The sequence below is a fragment of the Melopsittacus undulatus genome, chromosome 10 (genome assembly GCF_012275295.1).
Source record: "Melopsittacus undulatus isolate bMelUnd1 chromosome 10, bMelUnd1.mat.Z, whole genome shotgun sequence".
Classification (NCBI taxonomy): domain Eukaryota; kingdom Metazoa; phylum Chordata; class Aves; order Psittaciformes; family Psittaculidae; genus Melopsittacus; species Melopsittacus undulatus.
In genome coordinates this window covers 4,354,596-4,375,605 of record NC_047536.1, presented here as the reverse complement: position 1 = coordinate 4,375,605, position 21,010 = coordinate 4,354,596, and the positions used below count along the sequence as shown (strand labels likewise).

Sequence of the window (21,010 nt, the reverse complement as noted above, 5' to 3'; positions counted from 1 at the left end):
CCTGAGCCCTGCATTCAGCATGAGAAGCAGCAGCATCTTCCTGCTGCCAGGGCACTGTGCTCTTGTGAATCCTGTCCTTTTCTCCAGGCAGGAGCAGGCAGTGAGAGCGAGCACCAGGGTGATTGTATCCCCTATGCATGCCCAGCATGGGTTGCCCCAGTCTTTCCCAGGTACCCAGCTCCTGGAGCTGGTGGTGCCAGCAATCATAGAATCCCAGACTGGTTTGGGTTGAAGTGACCTTAAAGCTCATCCAGTTCCAACCCCTGCCACAGGCAGGGACACCTTCCACTGGAGCCCCTTGCTCCAAGCCCCTGTGTCCAACCTGGCCTTGAGCACTGCCAGGGATGGGGCAGCCACAGCTTCTCTGGGCACCCTGTGCCAGCGCCTCAGCACCCTCTACTCATGCAGCAGAGCTCTGCTGCTTCCTGCAATTTGTCTCCTTTGTGGGTTTTTTAATCACTGCTTTATGAAAGGAGCAGGGTCAGTGCTATCAGATCACTTTGTGAGGATGCTCTGTCGGTCTTGTGCAGCCTTATTGTTTTTAATATTGCAGCACCGCTGGTTTGCTTTGCTGGGAACATCCATGGATTGATTTGCAGATTCTTCTGTTGCCTGTATCAGAAAGTCCCTTTCCCCTCACTCCCCTGTGCTGAGCGAAACAGAGTAAAGAAAGGTAGATGTTATCTGATGCTTTGCAGATACCAAAGTGATTTCTGAGAGCTGCAGAGCAAGTTACTGACTCATAACTGTGGCTTGTTCTCACACCGTAGATAGATTTATGTGGTTGGGGTATTTTGCAATGGCAAACGAAGGTGCTCACTTGGGGAGAAGCCTTGGTGGGCAGAATCACCCTTTTTCTGCTTGCAGAAGCCCTCCCTGGGGACATTTCCCTGCTGTAGAGTGGTGCAGGGAGGTGTTTCTGGAGGGGAAGAGTCTTGTGCCCCTCATGGGCTTCTCTAGCTAGGCAGGTCAGTGGGTCCTAGCTCAGGGCCCAAGGGATGGGTAGGGAATGGGGCAGCTGCTCCAGGAGGACAGTGGGTTATTGCGTGATCTCGTTATGAGATCTTAATAGCTGTGTATGATGTGAAACCTACCTGGTTATTTTGAATGCCTGCCTGTTGCTGTGTCATGAGTTGAGGCTCAGTCTTGCCCACATACAGAATGGTAAAACCACTTGTGGCCAGCGCTAAATGGGATAATATACTGGAAAAGAGCCAGGCAGGATGAGACTGTTCTCATCTGGGGAGGAAACACAGTTGGTCACTTGGCTGGTTTTGAAAGAGAGAAAGGGGGTTACATGGATATTATTACGTGGTGTATATTCAGCACAGCAGCTTTTAGTTATCCTGCATATAATGTGCCTGATTCTTGCCTTAGCTGTGAGCATGGTGGAAGCATGTTCTGTTTTCCATTTGTTTATTTATTTATCACCTTGCTCTCCCTCTCTATGAGGCTTGATATAGGTATAGAGCTTCAGCAGTGTACACACAGCAGAATAACAGATAACTGTGATTTGGTTACGAGGCAATAATTTAAGTCGACAGGTTTAGCTGATAACATAAAACACAAGAGGGGAATAGCATCGGTTTATAAATGTCAGCAGAACCCCTGTGAGTGAGTTGCTGCCTTGAAGCCGGCTCCGGAGCTGTTACTCCATCTAATGTATTAGAAGAAGAAATAAACAAATGTCTGAAAAAGTCTGGCTGACCAAGATTAAAGGAGCAGGGCTATAAATTACATTCCTCCTCAGTGTCATGTTAAGGAACTCTCAGGACAGACAGAGCACGTCCAAGGAAGATGAAGGCAGGACCTCTGATAGATGAGGTTTAGGCTGCAGATGGCTGGACACGTGGGCAGCAGCCAGGTGTGGGGCTGCCTTCTCCAGAGAGCAGGGAAAGTCAGAGTGATCCTGTGGTAGAGCAAAGCCTCTCCTGGTGCTTCCACAGCTGATAAAAGGATTAAATTGAGAATGGGAATAACACCCTCCTAGCAGCGTGTTGCCACAGGATCAGTGTCTGTTGCGTGTGAAATAAAAGCTGTCACTTTGACATTTATTCCCAATAAATCCCATGTCATTTGTGCAGTGAGAAGGCTTTTCTTACCCTCTGGAAGTACTTTACCTTTACTTTTTGGCTGCAAGGTGAAAAGCTGAGTGAAGTGATTCAGGGGCAAGCGGGTGGCACATTCCCATTGGGGACACTGGGTGGTCTGCTTAAACCCCCTGGCTTTCTCTCAGATCCATCAAGCCCAGTTGATGCAGTAACACGTATTCAAATCAGTTTAGTTGTGGTTTAAAATATTCCCAAGTATGGGAAGAGTACCACTGGTTGTGGAGGAAGGAGTTTGCTGGCGATAGCCTGTTCTACAGGGGGTTTGCAGCTATTTCTGCTCAGTGGGTAGTTAATTTGGAGGTGGGAAATTAATTAGGATGGAAACTCTTCTTTCCCTTTATAAGGAGCAAAGGAGCAGGCCAGGATGAGATCTAGGGTGTGGAGATCTCTGGACAGTGAAGGCTGTTTAGTAACACACACATGCAATGCATTCTGTTTGGATAGACATCTTCTGTTTTTCTAAGGTGTCAAGGAGAAAAAAGGTCACAAAATTGCTTAAATAGAAACTTGTTTTGGTAGGTTTTTAATTAGTTTCATTTCCCAAATGCAACTTAATATGAACAATAAGTAAAACATTAATTTCTCTAGGAAAAAAGCTATTAAGTGTATGAATGTGTATTAACAGCACATGAAGCTGTGTAATTGCTTACATACGTATTGCTCTGGTGCGTGCTCCCAGTTCTTGAGTAGTATCAAATTAAAGGTATCAAAGAAAATCAACTATTTTTAAGGGAAGTGTCTGGAAGCCACATAGTGAAACATGATTAACATTCAGGTTTTCCAGGTTGCTCATTTAAATCAGCATTTTTAATCACATTATTCAAGTCAACCCACCCTCAAACACACTATGAATAAAGCTCTAAATACCCCAGACTAAATGAGACTGAAGACCTCATCCTGTCTCAAACATCTGGAATGTGTTGTAGTGACTACACCAATCTTTCTGCTGAAAACAGAGCTGCCTCTCTTGGTTTATTTAATAAAGCAGTGTGTTAGTCCTACTGTGGCGTGAACCTGTACTGCTGTGCACAGGGGCAAGAAGAAATCCCTGCAGCAGCCAAAGCCGCTTAAATACATCAAGGCTGAGATTTCTGCTCTGGGGTTTGGATGGTCTTGGTCAAATCTCATTTAGGGAAGTGTAAAGAAGCAAAGTTTGTGTCTTCTCTGATGGCAGCCTCTTTAATTCGGTTGTGCTGGGTTTGTGTGCACCCAGGTTTGTGTTTTATTTATTGCTGGCTGAAAATAGAAGCTGTGATGTTGGTGAGGCAGGGGGGCCCTTGGGCCCTCTGGGGGCTGCTCCCTTACTTCCCCTTTGGTGTTTCTTTAAAGGAAAACCCATGAGTGCCCTTCCTTTCCCCTGGCAACTGAATGCACTAATGTGGCCAGATGTACTGGGAGCACGACAGCCAGAATATACTGTACTCTGCTAACGGGGACAGTCATGTCTCGCTGTGTTTGACAATTTAGGAGTTGCTTCAGTGAATGCTGTGTGAGTAACCTGGGCTGGCTCAGAGGTGCGACCTGGTGAGGAAAAGCACTGGCTGTGAGGGGGAAGGATCCAGCTCAGCCCTCACTTTCTGCCGTGAGTGGTGTTTGTGCCTGTGAATCCCAGAATCCCAGCCTGGTTTGGGTTGGAAGGGACCTTAAAGCTTAACGGAAAACCACTGAATTTTTCACCTTTTCTGCATGTAAACCCAAAGCTTAATGTATTCTGTGTATTTCTGTTGGCAGATATTAGTGATCACGTATTCCTTTTAATACAATTTTCCAAACCAACACAGCCTCTCCTCCTTATGCTGGATACTCCATTTACCTGGCTGTACTCTGCAGTGTGCTTTGATTTCCCTTTGGCAGCTGTATTTTATGCTGTCTATCCTAATCAGCAACTAATTCCCCTTTCTCTAGACTCCAAATCCTCTCCTGATGTGGAGCTTTAGTGCTTTATCAGGAACTGGCCTGGGAAGGAGGAGGGAGCTCATGCTCTGATGGGCTTGATCCTGTAGCACAAGCTTGGCTGGCTACACAGGGCCATGTTCAGAGGCTGAAGGTGGCATTTCTGTAAGGTTAAAGCAGCAGTTGTGTCTAAGGGGTGTTGATGGAGGGGAGAGTAATTACTGGAGAATCTTCTCCTCCTGATCACCGTGTGGGACAAGGTTTTTATCTCTTTCTTGGGTGTGAGTGTGTGCCTTCACCTTGTGTTACCTGCATCAAAGCTAGAATAGCTCACATGCTCTAAAATAACCTTGCCTTTTCTTACAGGTCAGGCTGTTCCTGCAGGGTCACACGTACGACTGAACCTGCAGACAGGAGACAGAGAAGTCAAGCTCCCAGATAGTGAAAATGGGAAAAGTGATACAAGAAAAGAGAGAAGAAAAAAAAGGTACAGCGATGCAAAGCATCGGGGTGGGTGAGCTGTGGGGTTCATGTCTTTCATTGGAGGCCAGATCCCCTGATGCACTCAGTTGCTGTCTCTTCCCAAGACTTAATAGCTGGTTTAAGAGTTAATCAGTGCTGAAAACACAGCCCTGTCCTTTGTGATCCCTTCGGGGTGGCTGCAGAAGTGCCCCGAGTGCATGTTCAGAGACACCTTCATGGCTTCTGATGCCACGACACTGAAACTAAATTTGCAACGTGGCTTCTTTGTATGACTTTCAGTGCTTTGAAATATCTGAGCTTAAACTTTCTGAGCTTGAACTCTCAGAGCACTTGTGAGGGGCTTTGTTTGCCTTGACCTGAGCCAGTACCATGGTGTTAGCTCCATGCAGTCAGTGGGCTCCAGCGTTCATTTGCACATCAGTGCCTGCTGGTGTTCTCCTTGGATCTCACATAACCTTCCTGTACCCACATCTTTATATTTGTTGTCAAAGTCTCACTGGTGCTGACATTCCCTTTGGCACCCTCCTACTAAAGACAGGTTTATGGGGTGAACATTGCTTCATCAAGTGTGGGGGATTTACCTCTGCTTTCCTCGCTTCCCCAGTTCCTCCTGTTCAGAGAATGGAGAAGCTCTTTAGCTTCATGATGCGTCAAGAGCTGGCTTTCCTTTTCTCTGTGCAGGAGTGTTTGTGGCTCAGATAAACACTCTCTGAACCAACGAGAGAAGCATAAAGAGCAACATGACATGAGTCTTAGCACTTCTGTGTGATTTCTGATTGGATTTACGCTTGCCCTAAATTTGTATATGGTGATCATTAGAACTTCTACTGTAAATCTCTTTGTTAAAGCTTTAAAAGTCCTTAGCAGTGATTTAGTGGCAGTGGTGGTTCTTTGTTTTTCCTCTGAAACATTTCCTGCTCTTCTGTATTGCAACATTAAATTCAGAGGCATAAATTAATACTAGAATCCCAGCCTGGTTTGGGTTGAAGGGACCTTAAAACTCATCCAGCTCCAACCCCTGCCACAGGCAGGGACACCTTCCACTGGAGCAGCTGCTCCAAGCCCCTGTGTCCAACCTGGCCTTGAACACTGCCAGGGATGGGGCAGCCACAGCTTCTCTGGGCACCCTGTGCCAGCGCCTCAGCACCCTCACAGGGAACAGCTTCTGCCTAAGAGCTCAGCTCATTCTCCCCTGTTCTGGCAGGTTAAAGCCATTCCCCTTGGCCTGTCCCTACAGGCCCTTGTCCCAAGCCCCTCTCCAGGTTTCCTTCAGCCCCTTTAGGCACTGGAGCTGCTCTGAGGTCTCCCCTTCAGGAGCCTTCTCTTGTCCAGGCTGCCCCAGCCCAGCTCTCTCAGCCTGACTTCACGTGAGGCCATCTTCATAATCATCTATTTTTATTGTGTTAGGTCCTGAGATTTTGTTTCAGTGTGCAGATTATGGAGACTTCTTTGACAGTCAGGGTGAAGTGTCTGCAAATCACACACAGAATATAGCACTGAGACTCATCTCTTCTTGAGCATGAAGGGTTTTTTTTGTGTTTTAAGCGAGATGCCTGGAAATTCAGCACTCTTAGTTCCTTTCCTGCTGACGCTTTCTATTGCCAGTACATCACAATGAAAATATTACAGATGCAAGTGTTCACTCATAGCATGTTTTGTTTTGTTTCCTCTGCAAGACTGGGCAAGGTGGATGTCGACTCAACTTCATTCACATCTCAGGAGCTCAAAAAGGCACTGGCTAAAATGAAGGAAAGTGAGAAGGCAGAAAGAAAGGTAAGGAGAGATTGCACAGGGATGTGAACACCCTGTATTACACGTCTCTAGAAATAGGATGACTGAAGTAATCGCTTGGGAAAGCACTGTGCAGACACATCTTTCTGTGATTATGGACCCAAAATGCCTTTGCTAGCTTGCTGGTGATATATTTGCCTGGGAAACTCCCCCCTTTTTCTACTAATCCTGGATTTTATGTAATATTGGAAAATTTTTGTCTAGTTCCATTTTATTAACTTTAAACTTCAAGGCCTTGTGCTGCAAGCTGCTAACAAGTACTCTAACGTACTCTCACAATGGAGGCTGTTTCTCAGTAATAATCATCCCATAGGCTTTTGTGGGGAGAGGGGCTGCAGTGGTGGAATGGGCTGGGATCAGCAGTTTACTGACAAGAGGGATGTGGAGCTGTTGGAGTGAGTCCAGAGACAGGCTGAGAGAGCTGGGCTCTAGGATTCCTGCTGTACCAATGCTAAATTGAAGCCATGGGGTCTTTCTTATGAACCAAAGCAGGTATGGTCAGGAAGCTCTCCAGTGTGATGCTGCTTCCCTCAGATTTCTGATACCAATGTGATTAGACCTGAATGAATAATGAAAAAACAAATCCCTTGCACACACTTGTGTGAAGCTAGGGGCTGATTTCCTTTCTGTTGTTTGGATGTATGTTTATCCATTGATTTGATTTATTTATTCAACTGCTACTTGATTCATAGGAACATCTTCAGACCCCTGGTGTGGACTGGGCTGCAGTATGAAGGTGCTTGTGAAGGAAGTTACTTTGCTGCTCATATCTCAGTCTCATGTCCTGGGTAGTAAAACCCAAATGGCCATGGTGAAGCATAGGCCGACATTACCTTATATAAGCTCTGAGTTTCCTATTTAGTTACAAATACTCCACATCCCAAAGTAAAATAGAATAAAAGTGTCGCTTCCAGCTCTCACCAGGCTTGGAGCTGGTCCCTGGCCACTGACATGACACTTGGGGGCTGAGATTCATTAGGATGACAGCCTTTCTCCCCTCTTCCCTCAGCAGTATTTCCTTAGGCCCTAGGTCCTCCTGCTGCCTTGGTCCTGGCTCAGTCAAAGGAGAACTGTGGTATGAGTCAAGGCTTGGAATTACACGAAGCCTTTTCTCCCCCCTATCTGGCACCAGGGCATTATTTCATTTTCTTCAAGTTTACTTATGCAGCAGCCAGCATCAGTAATAGCAGGACTTCTTGAAATGAGTGTCATTTAAATGCAAAAATTAGTGATCCTCTTTTATGTGAAAATAAGCCATTTTTTAAAAAGCCCTGTTAGAGGATAGCTATTGTCCCAGCAACAGGGCTCAAACCAGCTACACCTAATGCACCTAAAGTACTCCATTTAAAATCACTCCTGCAGGGAGCAAATTCATCCTCAAAGTAACTGTGTCAGAGTAAATTGAGTTACACCAAGTGTGCTCCCATCACCACTCTTGCAAAAGCAGTTCTGTGTGTCTGGGGTGGGGATGGTGGTCTGTGCAACTCCATGGTACCTACAGTAATTAGGCCAGCAGTCATTAGTGCTGACTGTAGGGCTGCAGTTAGGCTAACTGTGCTGTCACTTCCATCACACAGGGTTTTTCTCTGCAGTGGCTCCAGCCTTCGCTACTCTTCACACCTGGGGCAGTGTTTGCAGGGGGAACAGTGCATGTGCAAACCATTAAGCTGGGGGTCACTCCATATTCTCATGTTTGTGACACAATCCCTTTCAAAAGGGGCTTTCTTGCTTTCTCCTGCTCTTGGGGCAGCCCATCTTCAGTGTGAGCTTGCTGCTTTCTCTGTCCTCTGCAGCAGCAGGCACTGCCCCTGTCTGTCCCAGTGCCATCAGTACTGGTGCTGGAGAATCAGAATCACAGAATCATTTAGGTTGGAAAAGACCTTTAGATCATCAGAACCAACCATTCCCCAGCACTGCCAAGGCCACCACTAACCCATGGCACTGAGGCCTCGTCTCCACGCTGTGTGAACACTTGCAGGGCCGGTGCCTGCAGCCCTGCCCTGGGCAGCCTGTTCCAATGCCTGAGCACCCTGTGGCGCAGGAATTGTTCCTCAGCTCCATCTAAACCTGCCCTGGTGCAGCTTGAGGCCGTTTTCCCCTGTCCCATCCCTTGTTCCTTGAGAGCAGAGCCCAGCCCCTCCTGGCTCCATCCTCCTGTCAGGCAGTTGTAGGGAGAGATCAGCCCCCCGAGCCTTCTCTTCTCCAAACTAAACCCCTATTCCCTCAGCTGTACATCTTCTCAGTTGCTGCCAGCTCTGGGGTTCTCTTAGACCTCTGACAGTCTTTTCCTTCACAACATGTGCCTTTCCAGAGTCTCTGCTCATTGCAGCCCTTAGGGTGCTGTCTGCATGAGGGAGATGAGCCACGCTGCAGGACAAGCTATCTACTGGCCAAGCCTCACGGCATGGCACTTCAGCTGCCCCCGTATTATAGCTGGTCCTCCTCTTTCTGACAGATTCTGTCCCTGATGGTGAATGCACACAATTCACTTAGGGATGAAGCCATCCTGAATTGTGTTAAGCATTGCCCAGAGAAGCTGTGGCTGCCCCATCCCTGGCAGTGCTCAAGGCCAGGTTGGACACAGGGGCTTGGAGCAGCTGCTCCAGTGGAAGGTGTCCCTGCCCGTGGCAGGGGGGTTGGAACTGGATGAGCTTTAAGGTCCCTTCCAACCCAAACCAGGCTGGGATTCTATGAAGTGATTGGGATGATAAATGCACCTTCATATGTGTCCAAGGAGATCTTGATGTTACTGGTGCGGAGTCACAGAGCAGTTAAGGCTACATGGGACCTCAGGAGGTTTCCAGCCCCATCTGCAGCTCCAAGCAGGGTTGGGAGATCAGGGAAGTTGCTGAGGGCTTTTTGCAGTCAGGTCTTGAGAGCACTGACGTGCAGGCAAATGGAGAACAGCAGTGATGCCTGCCTCTGGCCTTGACATTGTTTTGGAAGGCCCAAAACTGGTGTATAAAGCCTTTGGTACAGGCATGGAAAGTGCTTGCTGGTACCCAAAGTGGGTCTTTTACAGATAACTAGGCTCCTTGGCTTCTCAGAAGGACCCTCCAACACTATCCTGCATCTCTGATGCTCAGCAGTACATCCTGTTTGCATGGGCAGCCAGGTGCCCTTAATAAATATGGGGCTGGGGTTTCCTTCTACCTGTTTCTTGTCTCTCTTGGTCAACTCCCTTCAGATCTGGTTTCCTGCTTTTGCTTTCAAGGCCCATGAGGAAGAGGTGAGGAAGAAGTTCCGGCCCATTGAGCAGCTGAAGGAGGAGTTTGAAAAGATGAACATGAAGATGGAGACAGATTATGAAATTATGGTGAAATTACTCAACAAATTCAACAGCTCTGCCTCCACGCTGGATGAAAAAGTAGCTGCGCTTTATGATCTTGAATATTATGTCCACCAGGTAACAAAAACACATTAGTAACTACCATGTAAAATCCAGGGGATATGTTGTCATAAATGTGGTTTTATTTTGCTTATCAGTATCAGGTAATACAAATTGCTTAATTATCATAATCCTGGGACAATAACAGGCAGCAGAGGCTACTGCAGGCTTTTTGTATATCCAATTCGGAATACATCACTGCTCGTGCTGGTAGCAAGCAGTTTCCTAGGGGTGAGTGTTGCTTGATTTGTTGTCTGTTCTCAGGCTGGTTTTCTTGCCCTCTCTTTTCCTTCTTTTATGTGCTTAATGTTACAAAATGGGGGTTTATCTGCTGGTTTTGGAATAAGTAGAGTGGTGGCTGCTAAGAAAAGAAATATTTTCTCATTCCTTCCACAGAAGGCCTCTGTGGCTGCAGGTAAGTGCCCATCCATCAGCTCACAGAGTATGTCTTTGTAGCAGGGGAGATGACAGCCACCCAAAAAGCTGTGTTTTGTCTTGGTATGAGTAAGAAGTGGCAGGTAGGGCCTCTCTCAGAGCTGGGCTGGTGATGCCAGTCACTGAAGGCTCAGGTGAATGATGAGTTGCTGAGCATCAGCTGAGCTGTACTAATAGACTCTGTGTGAGGTTGAATGTATTTCCTTAAACCTCACTTCCTCAGGTTTATGCCCTCTGCCTCTGATCTCTCTTGCTCTGCTTTCAGCTCCCACATCTCTACCTCCTGTTGGCTGCAGCTGCATGTACAGTGCTCTCCTCCCCTGTGCTCGGGTGGGTGTCTGAGCATGGAGGCTCTGTTCTGCCTTGTGGGAAAGGACTCATTGGGAAAGGCTTCTCCCTCCCCAGTGACTGGGAGAATCTGGAGCAGACTGGGAGAATTTCCAGCATCACTTTCAGTGACTTTATCATTGCAGAGAGTGAGTGGAGCAACTCTTTGGAGATGCCAGTGCAAGACCTTTCACTTCTTAAAACACAGTTGTGGTATTTTGGGGGAAGGTAGCTGAAGGAATGTGCTGCTGAGAGAGGGAGTCCATGCACCAGCTAATAGAACTGTTGTTTTTTCCAGAGCTCTTTGTCTTGAGTTTTCACACTGAATCTGTCATACACATGCAGAGGCTTCCTTGCTGTTTGTTCTTGATGCTTTTGTTTCACTGACGGCATCTGTCTGACTCAGAGAATAAGTGTGAACAATGGGCACCCAAAGAGCTTTGTATTTATACTCAGGGCTAATTCTGTCTGGTTAAGGATGCCAGCGCATCAGGCCAGCATGCTAAAAAGCAACCCCCAAACTCCATGGGATGCTTTGGATTGCAGTGTGCCAGTCTGGACTATTCCAGTGTAAAATCCTGCCTGCCTGCAGCGTGGGATGGGGCAAACAATGTTAGAAAGGCAAGAGGAGCAGGGACTGGAGCATCAAAGGGAACCACATCCAGCATCAGAGGGGTCAGAAAGGGGGAATGGCAGGGAGGCTGGCAGGAGCACAGAGGACCCCTTTGTGCATCGATCACAACGTTGCTCTGTGCCCGCGCTCTCAGGGCAGATGGCTGGGCAGCACCTTCTCATCAGGCAGGAAGCTGATAAGAAATATGACTTGTCTCTAAGCCAGCATGGCTTTTCCTCCTCTTTCTTCTTCCAGCCAGTTGAATGCATCCAGAGCATTATCTCTGCTTGGTACTGACTTTAGCAGCACTGGCTTAATGTAATTACTGAACAGCAGCCAAATACCCTTGTGCCGCATAACCCTGGAAGGGCTGGACTTGTCAGAGTCCTCTGCAGTGAGCACAGCCCCGCTGCTGAAGGATGGGATCCTTGCAGGTGAGGGTGACCCTGTGGGACCAGTGACAGCTCTGCTGCTCCCTCGTCCCCCACCTCCATCTGAATGGTAATGTGCCACAGTTACTGATGATCGCTCAGCTGCCCTTCTGTCTCCAGGGCACAAGATGCCCTGTCAAGCAGAAAATGCCATGCCCTATAGGGATAGCAGGCAAAGGGTGCTCTCTGCTCTGTGGTGTGGGCATGAGCATCCTGGAGCACTGGGACATGGAGCAGTGTGTGTGCCTCTGAGCTCGCCACGAGGGAGCAGAAGGGAAGCCGTGAGCGATGAAGAGATCTCTCCTGCTTGTGAGGAGGCAGCTCAAGGGCTCTGTGTTTGCTCAGCTTTTGGTTGCCAGCTCTGGTTTGCTTCTTATCAGTCAGGATTCAAGTTGGCGTGTTTGGGAGCCCATCTTGGAGAAGAAGCAGGAAGGTTTGGCTTGTGAGGTTATCCATAACACATAAAAAACAAATGCAAATGTGAAGAGGCCAGAGCATAACTCATTTATAAACAGAATTCACAGTGCTTGCACAGCAGTGTACAGAGCCAAGACCCATTCTTAGGCATTGCAGGCTCTTTCTCTCAATTAGTTACTCTCCTTATCTTCCCCTCTCCCCTCCTCTGACATGCTACACCATTTCTCACTGCTAATTTCCTCTCCGTCGCATGCGGTTGACATGCTTTCCTTGCTCTCATTTCCTAACATCATCTCTCCTGCCTTCCCTCCCAGTTTTCTTTCTCATCTGATTCAAAGCCGCTCCCTGAATAACTGCTGTCATATTCCCTCTTCTCCCATCCTTCTCCTCGCCCATTTTGTCTGTGTACTTTACTCAAGAGCTCTTTTGATCTTTGGCTTTCTTCTGTGCTGATTTCAGTGGACTGAAGTGAGGCAGGAGCTGCTGCCTCACAGCATCCTCTGTCTTCTGGAGAGGTTAATAACTTCAGCTCTTTGAGTTTGGGGTTTTCTTGGGTTTGGAATGGTGAGTGAGGGAAGGAGCTCTCACAGCAGACTCCAGTTAAGGAAAATAAATACATCATCAAGATAAACTTTACAGCACAATTCCTATTCTGTGGCTGAAGTACCTCGGTGACACTGGGGATGACCTGAAGGACTCTGCTGCTATGAGGTTATAGCAAGGGTTGGTTTTACCAGTGCTGATGCTGGATGCAGACTTCTCCCTGTTAGTGCATTTTCTCTTGAGCAGAAGTCAATGTCCAATTCCAGCATTAAAACAGCTTTTACAGAGGCTGAGTAATAAAAGGACCCATTGGCAGCTGAAATTGGGTTGCTGCATAGATTTCTTTGTAGATGAAGATGGGCCTGCAGAAAAGCAAGAGGTCTGCAGGTCCATATTATAGGGACAATTAAAAGAATAGGATCTGAAAGGATACAAAAGCTGCTGTGAATCCTGAATCAGCCCCAGCAGACCCGTGGAGATCAGCTTTCTGTCACCAGCTCTGCAGAGGGACAGCAAGTGGCGGGTATTGTCCTGCTGGGGAGAAGAGATGAGTTATAGCTCCCCAGGTTCTGCTTTAGTAAAGACATACCTATAGGACATAAAACTAAGTAGCTTCCTCATTCTCTTGGGTGCCTAAAATACCTGACTTGTGGCCAGTTTTGGTGAAGGTACATGGCTGAGATAAATATAACACTAAGCATGACTTCACTGTTGACTGAGAGTGTTCAGGCTGGAGCATGATGCCTGAGCCCAACACAGCTGCACAACCTGTGGTGTTTGTGTCGTCCCACCACAGCAGGGGAGGTTGGTGTGCCCAGCTGATAACTTGTTTTTATGTTCTATTTCTATCTGCTAACAAAATCACGGAATCCCAGACTGGTTTAGGTTGGAAGAGATCTTAAAGCTCATCCAGCTCCAACCCCTGCCACAGGCAGGGACACCTTCCACTGGAGCAGCTGCTCCAAGCCCCTGTGTCCAACCTGGCCTTGAACACTGCCAGGGATGGGGCAGCCACAGCTTCTCTGGGCACCCTGTGCCAGCGCCTCAGCACCCTCACAGGGAACAGCTTCTGCCTAAGAGCTCATCTCAGTCTCCCCTGTTCTGGCAGGTTCAAGCCATTCCCCTTGGCCTGTCCCTACAGGCCCTTGTCCAAAGCCCCTCTCCAGGTTTCCTGCAGCCCCTTTAGGCACTGGAGCTGCTCTCAGGTCTCCCCTTCAGGAGCCTTCTCTTGTCCAGGCTGCCCCAGCCCAGCTCTCTCAGCCTGGCTCCAGAGCAGAGCTGCTCCAGCCCTCGCAGCATCTCCATGCCATCTCTAGACCATCTGTTGTTATCTCCCCATCTTCCATGGAGGAGAAATGTTGAAATCCTAAAACCAGGGTTTTTGCACACTCAATTCTAAGTATTCATCAGATTCCCTTTTAAACTGAAAAAAAGGAAGAAAAAAATCCTTGAAAACCCAAATGCATCGATTTGACTTTGGACTGAATTCTGTACTTGAAGCATTTTGTGCCATTTCTCTGGATCTTGTTTGCAAGCCCTTTGGAACTCTTTTTAATCTCCTTTCCAAGAACAGATGGCCACTGTGATTTGTGCCTCATTAGCCCCACGTCTGGTTCAAGTCAGAGACTGAGGAATCCCCACCAGCATTTAAACTTCTCCCTACTGGCACTGAGTCCAATATTGTCTGCTTTAGAAAACTCACTGCTCAGCTGTCCCAGGGGGAACACCCTGGCTGGCCCCTTTAAGCATGCACTGGCTTTTCCTTGTCACGTCCATATGAAGTAGTTGATGGTCCTCATGAGCAAAGCCCGGAGCCACCCGTGCTCATTGCTGCCAGCAGAGGTGATGCTGCCCGTGTGCCTTGGCTGCTGGCAGGCTCTTAAACAGCCCCAGCTCCTGGTGCTGCAATTAGAGCATCAATTAATTAATTGCATTTGCAAAACAAGCAATTCCCTGGGTTCCCAGCTCAGGGGAGAGCGAGCACAGAACTGGTGGGGTTTCTAACATCATATTATTGACCACAGTTTTGACATCACCTGAATACTGCAGTGTGTGTCAAGCATGGTTTTGATAGCTAATCAAAGCATGTGAGTGTTCAGTGTGTGGTAACAGCCACCTGTCAGTACATTCTGCTCCTGCAACCATGACACCCCTGCTCACAGGCACTGCTGTATGAAATTCAATCCACAGCCATTCCCTCTTTGTAATTGCTTTTTCAAACTCAGCCCCGGTTAGCCCAGGAGGGGAGAGCTGCTGTGCTTCCTGGGCAAGGTGTTCTCCAGGGGTTGCTGGGTGCAGTCTGGGGGGGTTCCTGCTGATGGGGACCTGCTCTCTCCCCATCAGGTGGACAACGCTAAGGACTTCCTCTCCATGGGTGGACTCCAGCTGGTGATCCATGGGCTGAACAGCACCGAGGCCACGCTGAAGGAGCATGCTGCCTTCGTCCTGGGAGCCGCACTGTCCAGGTGAGCTCTGCTACCCCTCGCAACACCCCACGGGCCCTGTGTGTCTCTCATCTCTAGAGTCATTCCTAACAGCAGGAGTTGATGGCTTCTCTCACCCTGCAACCACCACATTGTCTTCTCGCCTGCCTGGCCCTTTCCTTGCAGCACCATTTACCCTGGTCTCCTCAGTGAGTACTCATCCTGCTTGTTGGGCATAGCCAGAAGCAATTGGGTGTGGAAGCTGTGATTGTTTCTTGATTTCCCTGAGCTTCTTGTTTTTACCGAGTTTGAGAGCAATAATCCTGCCTCCCCTTCTCTCCCGTTGGCAGCCTGCTCTGGGGGAGGATCTGGAGGATGGTGCTGTTATGAGTACCCCTGGGAGCACCTTTCTCCTCCTGTTCCTTTCTCTTGAGCTGCTTTTGGACAGCAAGATGCTGAGTTCAGAAATAGAGCAACTCCTGTGGTCTTTGGTGGGGGGGTTTATTCCTGGGGACTCATACCTCTGACACCAGAGGGGTGTCTATTAAACATGGTGAGGTCAGCAGGTCTGAAGGGCATTTGTGGTTTACTAGAAGGTGGCTGTTGCCCAAAGCAGTCCAGTCTGCCTCGTGCTAGGGCACAGCATGCAGTGCTGCAAGTGGAGCCGTGTGAGCAAGATGGGTTTTATTGGTGACCTTCCTGTTTTATCAATCTGTGGGCTTTGTGGGGGGTGTGTGTGTTGCACGTAATGCAGAGGCTTTAGAAATGTGTTGGATGGACCCAAACTTCAGGGTCAGAAGTGCAGAGGTGATGATTGAAAGTCAGGACTGTTGTTATCTGCCTATTTCTATGCCTAAAAATAGTCACCTCTCCATCATTATACATTATTTATCACTTAGTTTAATATATAGTCTACGGATCTACATTTCTTTTACAATCATGTATACAACACAGTTGCTCCTCAGCACGTGAAGGATTATGGCCTTATGGACAGCAGCAGGTATCTGGATTTATACCAAGAAAGGATCCAACTTACAGTCTGAAACAGAGCTTGCCTTATTGATCACAATAAGATACGCTCTTTCACATCAGAACACAAACCTGCTCTTCATATTCTGGCATATCTTAATGTTTGAAAGAATGGCATTGTTTCCTAAGGTTCTTTTAATAGCATGTAGATTCCTAATTATATGTTTCATAAAAAGAAGAGCATGCAGAGGGTCTGGAAACATTTGCAGGTGACTTGCAAACTGACGGGCTATGAAATCACTTCTTTCCTCAATTAGCTAACGTGGCATGGTCAAGACTGAAGAAACTCATGGGCTCATGATATGAGTGTGTAGCAATGCCCATGAAACGTAACAGTTTTGTATAGCATCTCTCACTTAATGCCAAGTGTCCTTCTTTGGACAGAAGCAGTCTCTTTTCTCTACAACATTAAAATACTGCTTTGGAAACTTTTAGACCGTTTTTCTTTAGAGGACATTCTGCCAGATGGTAATCTGGGGTGGTTTGGATGATGTGTTGTCTGAGAGCTCAGCTCCAGAACGTGAGGAATATTATGTCTGGGTTTTGGGTTTGCTTTTTCCTTGCTGTGTTTGAGCTTTCTCATTTCTCCATGTCAACTTGTCTGCTTTGTGCTATCTGCTTAATTTGTTTGTTTGTGCGTTTCTCTGCTTACTCTGTGCTCTTTTTAAACTGCTTGGGGCATTCCAGGTACTTCACACTAAGCATCTTCTTGTGCCTTGTGCTTTTTTGAGGGGTTGTTGCTTATTTCCTTCACTCCTGGTTGTTCCTTGGAGCCTCAGTTTGGTTGTGGGACTTCCCAGTAAATGCCCAGAGATGCCACAGTTCACTGGGCAGTAGAGGCATGATCTGATCTATACTTGTGTGCTTGAGGCTGGTATCAGGTCCTGCACTGGATGCTGAGCCAGGTGATGGTCTGCTGCTCACCAAATGGGTCTGTGGCTACCTCCAGGTCACTTCAGCCAGGTTGGCTCAGGCTGGTGGTTTCAAGCCAGGCAAAGCTTCCCAGAGGAAATCAGGGCATGATCATATCAGCTCCTCAATGCAGTCTGGGAGGTCATTAACTCTTGGCATAGCTAGATCTGGCAGAGGGAGTTCAGCATTGGCTGTAGGCAGCACAAAACTACCAGACCCTGGGACGTGCTTGGGGCACATCCAGAACTTTCCAGCTCTTAAAAATACCCAAGTCTTCTCCAGATTTGCGTTGTCCTTAACTGTGATCAGGCAGTGAAGCAGGTAAAGATGGAGCAGGAGTCTGCATCACACAGGGTCTTGCCTGCAGGGGGTTGGGCAGGGATGTGGCTCAGAGTTCTGTCAGTGCTGAAGACTGGTTTGGGATAAATGGGTTTTCAAGTGGATCAGCATCCTGAGCCAACAGGCTGGGTGCCTGGCCAAAACATTGGATCAGCAAAGGTAATAGGAGGAGAAACAGGAAGAGAAGGCACACCAGGGGCAGATGAAGATTTCTCCCTCCTGATACCACACCTGATATCACTCAGCTCAGAAAGCTACCATATCCTGGGCTGCATCAAAAGAAGCGTGACCATCAGGTCGGAGGAGGTGATCCTGCCCCTCTGCTCTCATGAGACCTCACTTGGAGCACTGTGTGCAGTTCTGGTGTCCTCAACATAAAAAGGACATGGAACTGTTGGAACAAGTCCAGAGGAGGCCACGAGGATGATCAGGGACTGGAGCACCTCCTGTATCAAGATAGGCTGAGAAAGTTGGGGCTGTTCAGCCTGGAGAAGAGAAGGCTGCATGGAGACCTCATAGCAGCCTTCCAGTATCTGAAGGGGGCCTACAGGGATGCTGGGGAGGGACTATTCATTAGGGAGTGTAGTGATAGGACAAGGAGTAATGGGTTGAAACTTAAACAGGGGAAGTTTAGATTGGATATAAGGAGAAAGTTCTTTACTGTGAGGGTGCTGAGGCACTGGAATGGGTTGCACAGGGAAGTTGTGAATGCTCCATCCCTGGCAGTGTTCAAGGCCAGGTTGGACAGAGCCTTGGGTGACATGGTTTAGTGTGAAGTGTCCCTGCCCATGGCAGGAGGTTGGAACTGGATGGTCTTAAGGTCCTTTCCAACCCAAACTATTCTATGATTCTGTGATCTATTTGGTTTAAATTGGACTTGAAAAGCAGCCTTAGCACAGCCTGGTTTGGTCCTCAAGGTCCTAGGGTCTAGCGACCAGAGTGCTGCCTGCACTGATACTGTCCTCTTGACATCTGTCTGCCTCTGTACGTAGGCCTCTGCTGTATAAGAGGGTGATGTGGTAGGGGAGAAACCAAGGTTTCAGCTCTCATTTCTCTTATGTGTCCTTCATTTTAGGTGTTTGGGGTTTAATTGCTGAATCTGTGACCAAATCAAACATTGTTCCATCTGGTAGAGTCTTGTGAGCAGTGCCCTTATTGCAGCTCCACAAACCTCATCCACAGCCTTACTGATTTTAAACCTTTAACAAAATGTTTTCCACTCAGCAGTTTACAAAAGTAAACTTCATTTGAACAATCCTCAAGTGCTCTGATTGCAAATAAAAGTTAAATGCACTAACAAAAATAATTGCTAGGCATGTGGGATTGTACATTTAGGTATCCATAATTCACTAACAGTATGTGCCAATACACAACATTATCTGGATTTTCAGTGATTGCATTAGCATAAAAGCATGTTAGCATTTATCTGGTGGTACTAACATTTAAATATATATAAGTATAAAATATTAAGATAGAGCATTTTGGAGGCAAGTGAAACTACTGTCTGTAAAATGTTCCTGCATATTTTTGTAGGTACACTCCAGTATCTTTGGATGACAGTCAGCATTCGCACCATTGGGTCCAAACATTGCAAAAATGTCAATGTTTTATGCAAAGAGGAGCTATATTAAGCTAAAAAAGATTGCTGATGAGAGAAGTGTCTTCTGATGTCCTCTAAGCTATTTACAGGCAGCATCTTCCTTTGTTCGTAGCCCAGCCAGGCCTCTGCGCAATTTCTCTCTCCATGTTTCACAAGACAGGAAATGTTAGCCAGAGAGGATTATGCTTGTGATTAAAACCTCAGTTTGGAAAAACTTTACCTCCAGGAAATGTTTTTCCACACCAATAATTTGAGCATTTCAATATTTTGTAATAAAAGGATTTTTATAATCAGTTTAGGAGGGGAAGAATAATTTATGTCGAATGCATTCTTGAAGCTTTGTCCCAAATGCTCCCTGTATGCTTAGGGATGAATTAGAGGTGACAATGGAGAGAAGCTGAGCCCTGGGACCTTCAGGGCAAAGTGAAGCAGTTTGTATTCCATGAGGAGAGGGCAGTGCACAAGGTGAGATTTCAGCATGGCTACAGTGGGGAGCCAGGAGGAAAGTCATTTGTGTCACTGCATTGAGAGATCTGTGGTGGCCAGTTGACTTGTGGTGGATCTGTTGCTTGCCCAGCCCTTAAAAAACCCCATGTGCTCTTCAGACTGGGTAGCTGGGGACAGGATTTCAAACTGATGGTCCCAGCTTGCATTCGCATCTGTCCTAGCAAGACATGGGGCCATCCCCAGCACAGCCTCATCCACCGAGCCCAGTGCTACCAGGACCTCACTGGTCCCTCTTTTGGCCCTAAGTGATGAAACAAATGTTACAGGACTTGGGAGCAAACTCACCACAGGTAACAGCCCAAGCATCATCTTGCAGCAGCACTCAGGAGTTTGCTAGAGATGGCTTGGGTCAGGGTATTGCTTGTCTTAACCATTTCCCACAAGATTAAACCCCTGAAACTATGGCAGTGCATGAGAGCCCCTGCAGTCCTGATCCAGCTCTGGGGCAACACGAGGGATGTGGAGCTGCTGGAGGAGGCCACAGAGATGCTGCGAGGGCTGGAGCAGCTCTGCTCTGGAGCCAGGCTGAGAGAGCTGGGCTGAGGCAGCCTGGACAAGAGAAGGCTCCTGAAGGGGAGACCTGAGAGCAGCTCCAGTGCCTAAAGGGGCTGCAGGAAACCTGGAGAGGGGCTTGGGACAAGGGCCTGTAGGGACAGGCCAAGGGGAATGGCTTTAACCTGCCAGAACAGGGGAGACTGAGCTGAGCTCTTAGGCAGAAGCTGTTCCCTGTGAGGGTGCTGAGGCGCTGGCACAGGGTGCCCAGAGAAGCTGTGGCTGCCCCATCCCTGGCAGTGTTCAAGGCCAGGTTGGACACAGGGGCTTGGAGCAAGCTGCTCCAGTGGAAGGTGTCCCTGCCTGTGGCAGGGGTTGGAACTGGATGAGCTTTGAGGTCCCTTCCAACACAAACCAGGCTGGGATTCTGTGGACATCCCAATCACTGTTATTCACGTTACCCAGCTCTGAGGGTTGTTCAGAGCTTGCACCACTTTAGTAAAGCAAAGAGGGGCCTAAAACATGAACCTGCTTTTCAGAAGAGCCCTGAGCTGTGGCTCTGCTGCCTCCCTGCCCAATGCTGTGCTGGGCTGCCCAGGTAGTGCTCAGCATCATCATGTCTGGCTTTTGTCCATTCTGCCTCCTCCCCTTCTGTTCTTTGAGCGGAGGGATGGGCAGTGCTGTCTCCCTGCCCTTGCTCTACCCATCAGTATTGCAGTGGTGGCACATGGGTACACACCTTGTGTGTCTTGTCAGAGAAGAACCAGCTTCTTCAGGGTGTCTTTGTCAACTTCCCCCAGATGTAATGATTCTGGGTTCAGTCCAGCTGCACAGTGGAACTGGTGACACTTGCTGCTGTTAAGTAATGTTAAGGCCCAAGCAATAAACCCAGGAAAAGTAAAATTAAAGACCTTGCCTCGATGCTGTCTTGTAAGGACATAAGAATTTCTGGGCAGAGAAATAAATCTAGTTAGCTTAACAAGCACTGTCCCTACCCATTTATTTCAGATCCATCTTCATGTTCATCCCTTCCTCCTCCAGCTTCCCCTTTTACATCCTCTGGTCTTTGCCCATTTCTTTCCCCTTTCCCCCTGTTTGTTTGCAGTGGTTTGCCAGCACTGCGTTTGCCACCTCCCCACTGCAGCAATTCCAGCTCGACTCTGTGCCCGCTTGGAATTTGTTGCTTTGTAGATTGTCTCTTCTATTTTTATTTGAACTCCTGACTTGTGTGGAGTTATCAGCCTCCCTGCACTTAATTCCCAATTAATTTGATTGG

At 47.9% G+C, this 21,010-nt stretch overlaps 1 protein-coding gene across 1 annotated transcript in view; it reads left to right on the top strand.

Moving 5' to 3' along the window:
• Positions 1–21,010, top strand: part of SIL1 (SIL1 nucleotide exchange factor) — a 97,702-nt gene that overhangs the window by 47,289 nt on the left and 29,403 nt on the right. The window contains exons 5-8 of the mRNA XM_034067267.1: positions 4,371–4,491; positions 6,164–6,260; positions 9,493–9,684; positions 14,776–14,897. Coding sequence (XP_033923158.1) covers positions 4,371–4,491; positions 6,164–6,260; positions 9,493–9,684; positions 14,776–14,897 — 532 coding nt within the window. The remainder of the gene's footprint in view (positions 1–4,370; positions 4,492–6,163; positions 6,261–9,492; positions 9,685–14,775; positions 14,898–21,010) is intronic.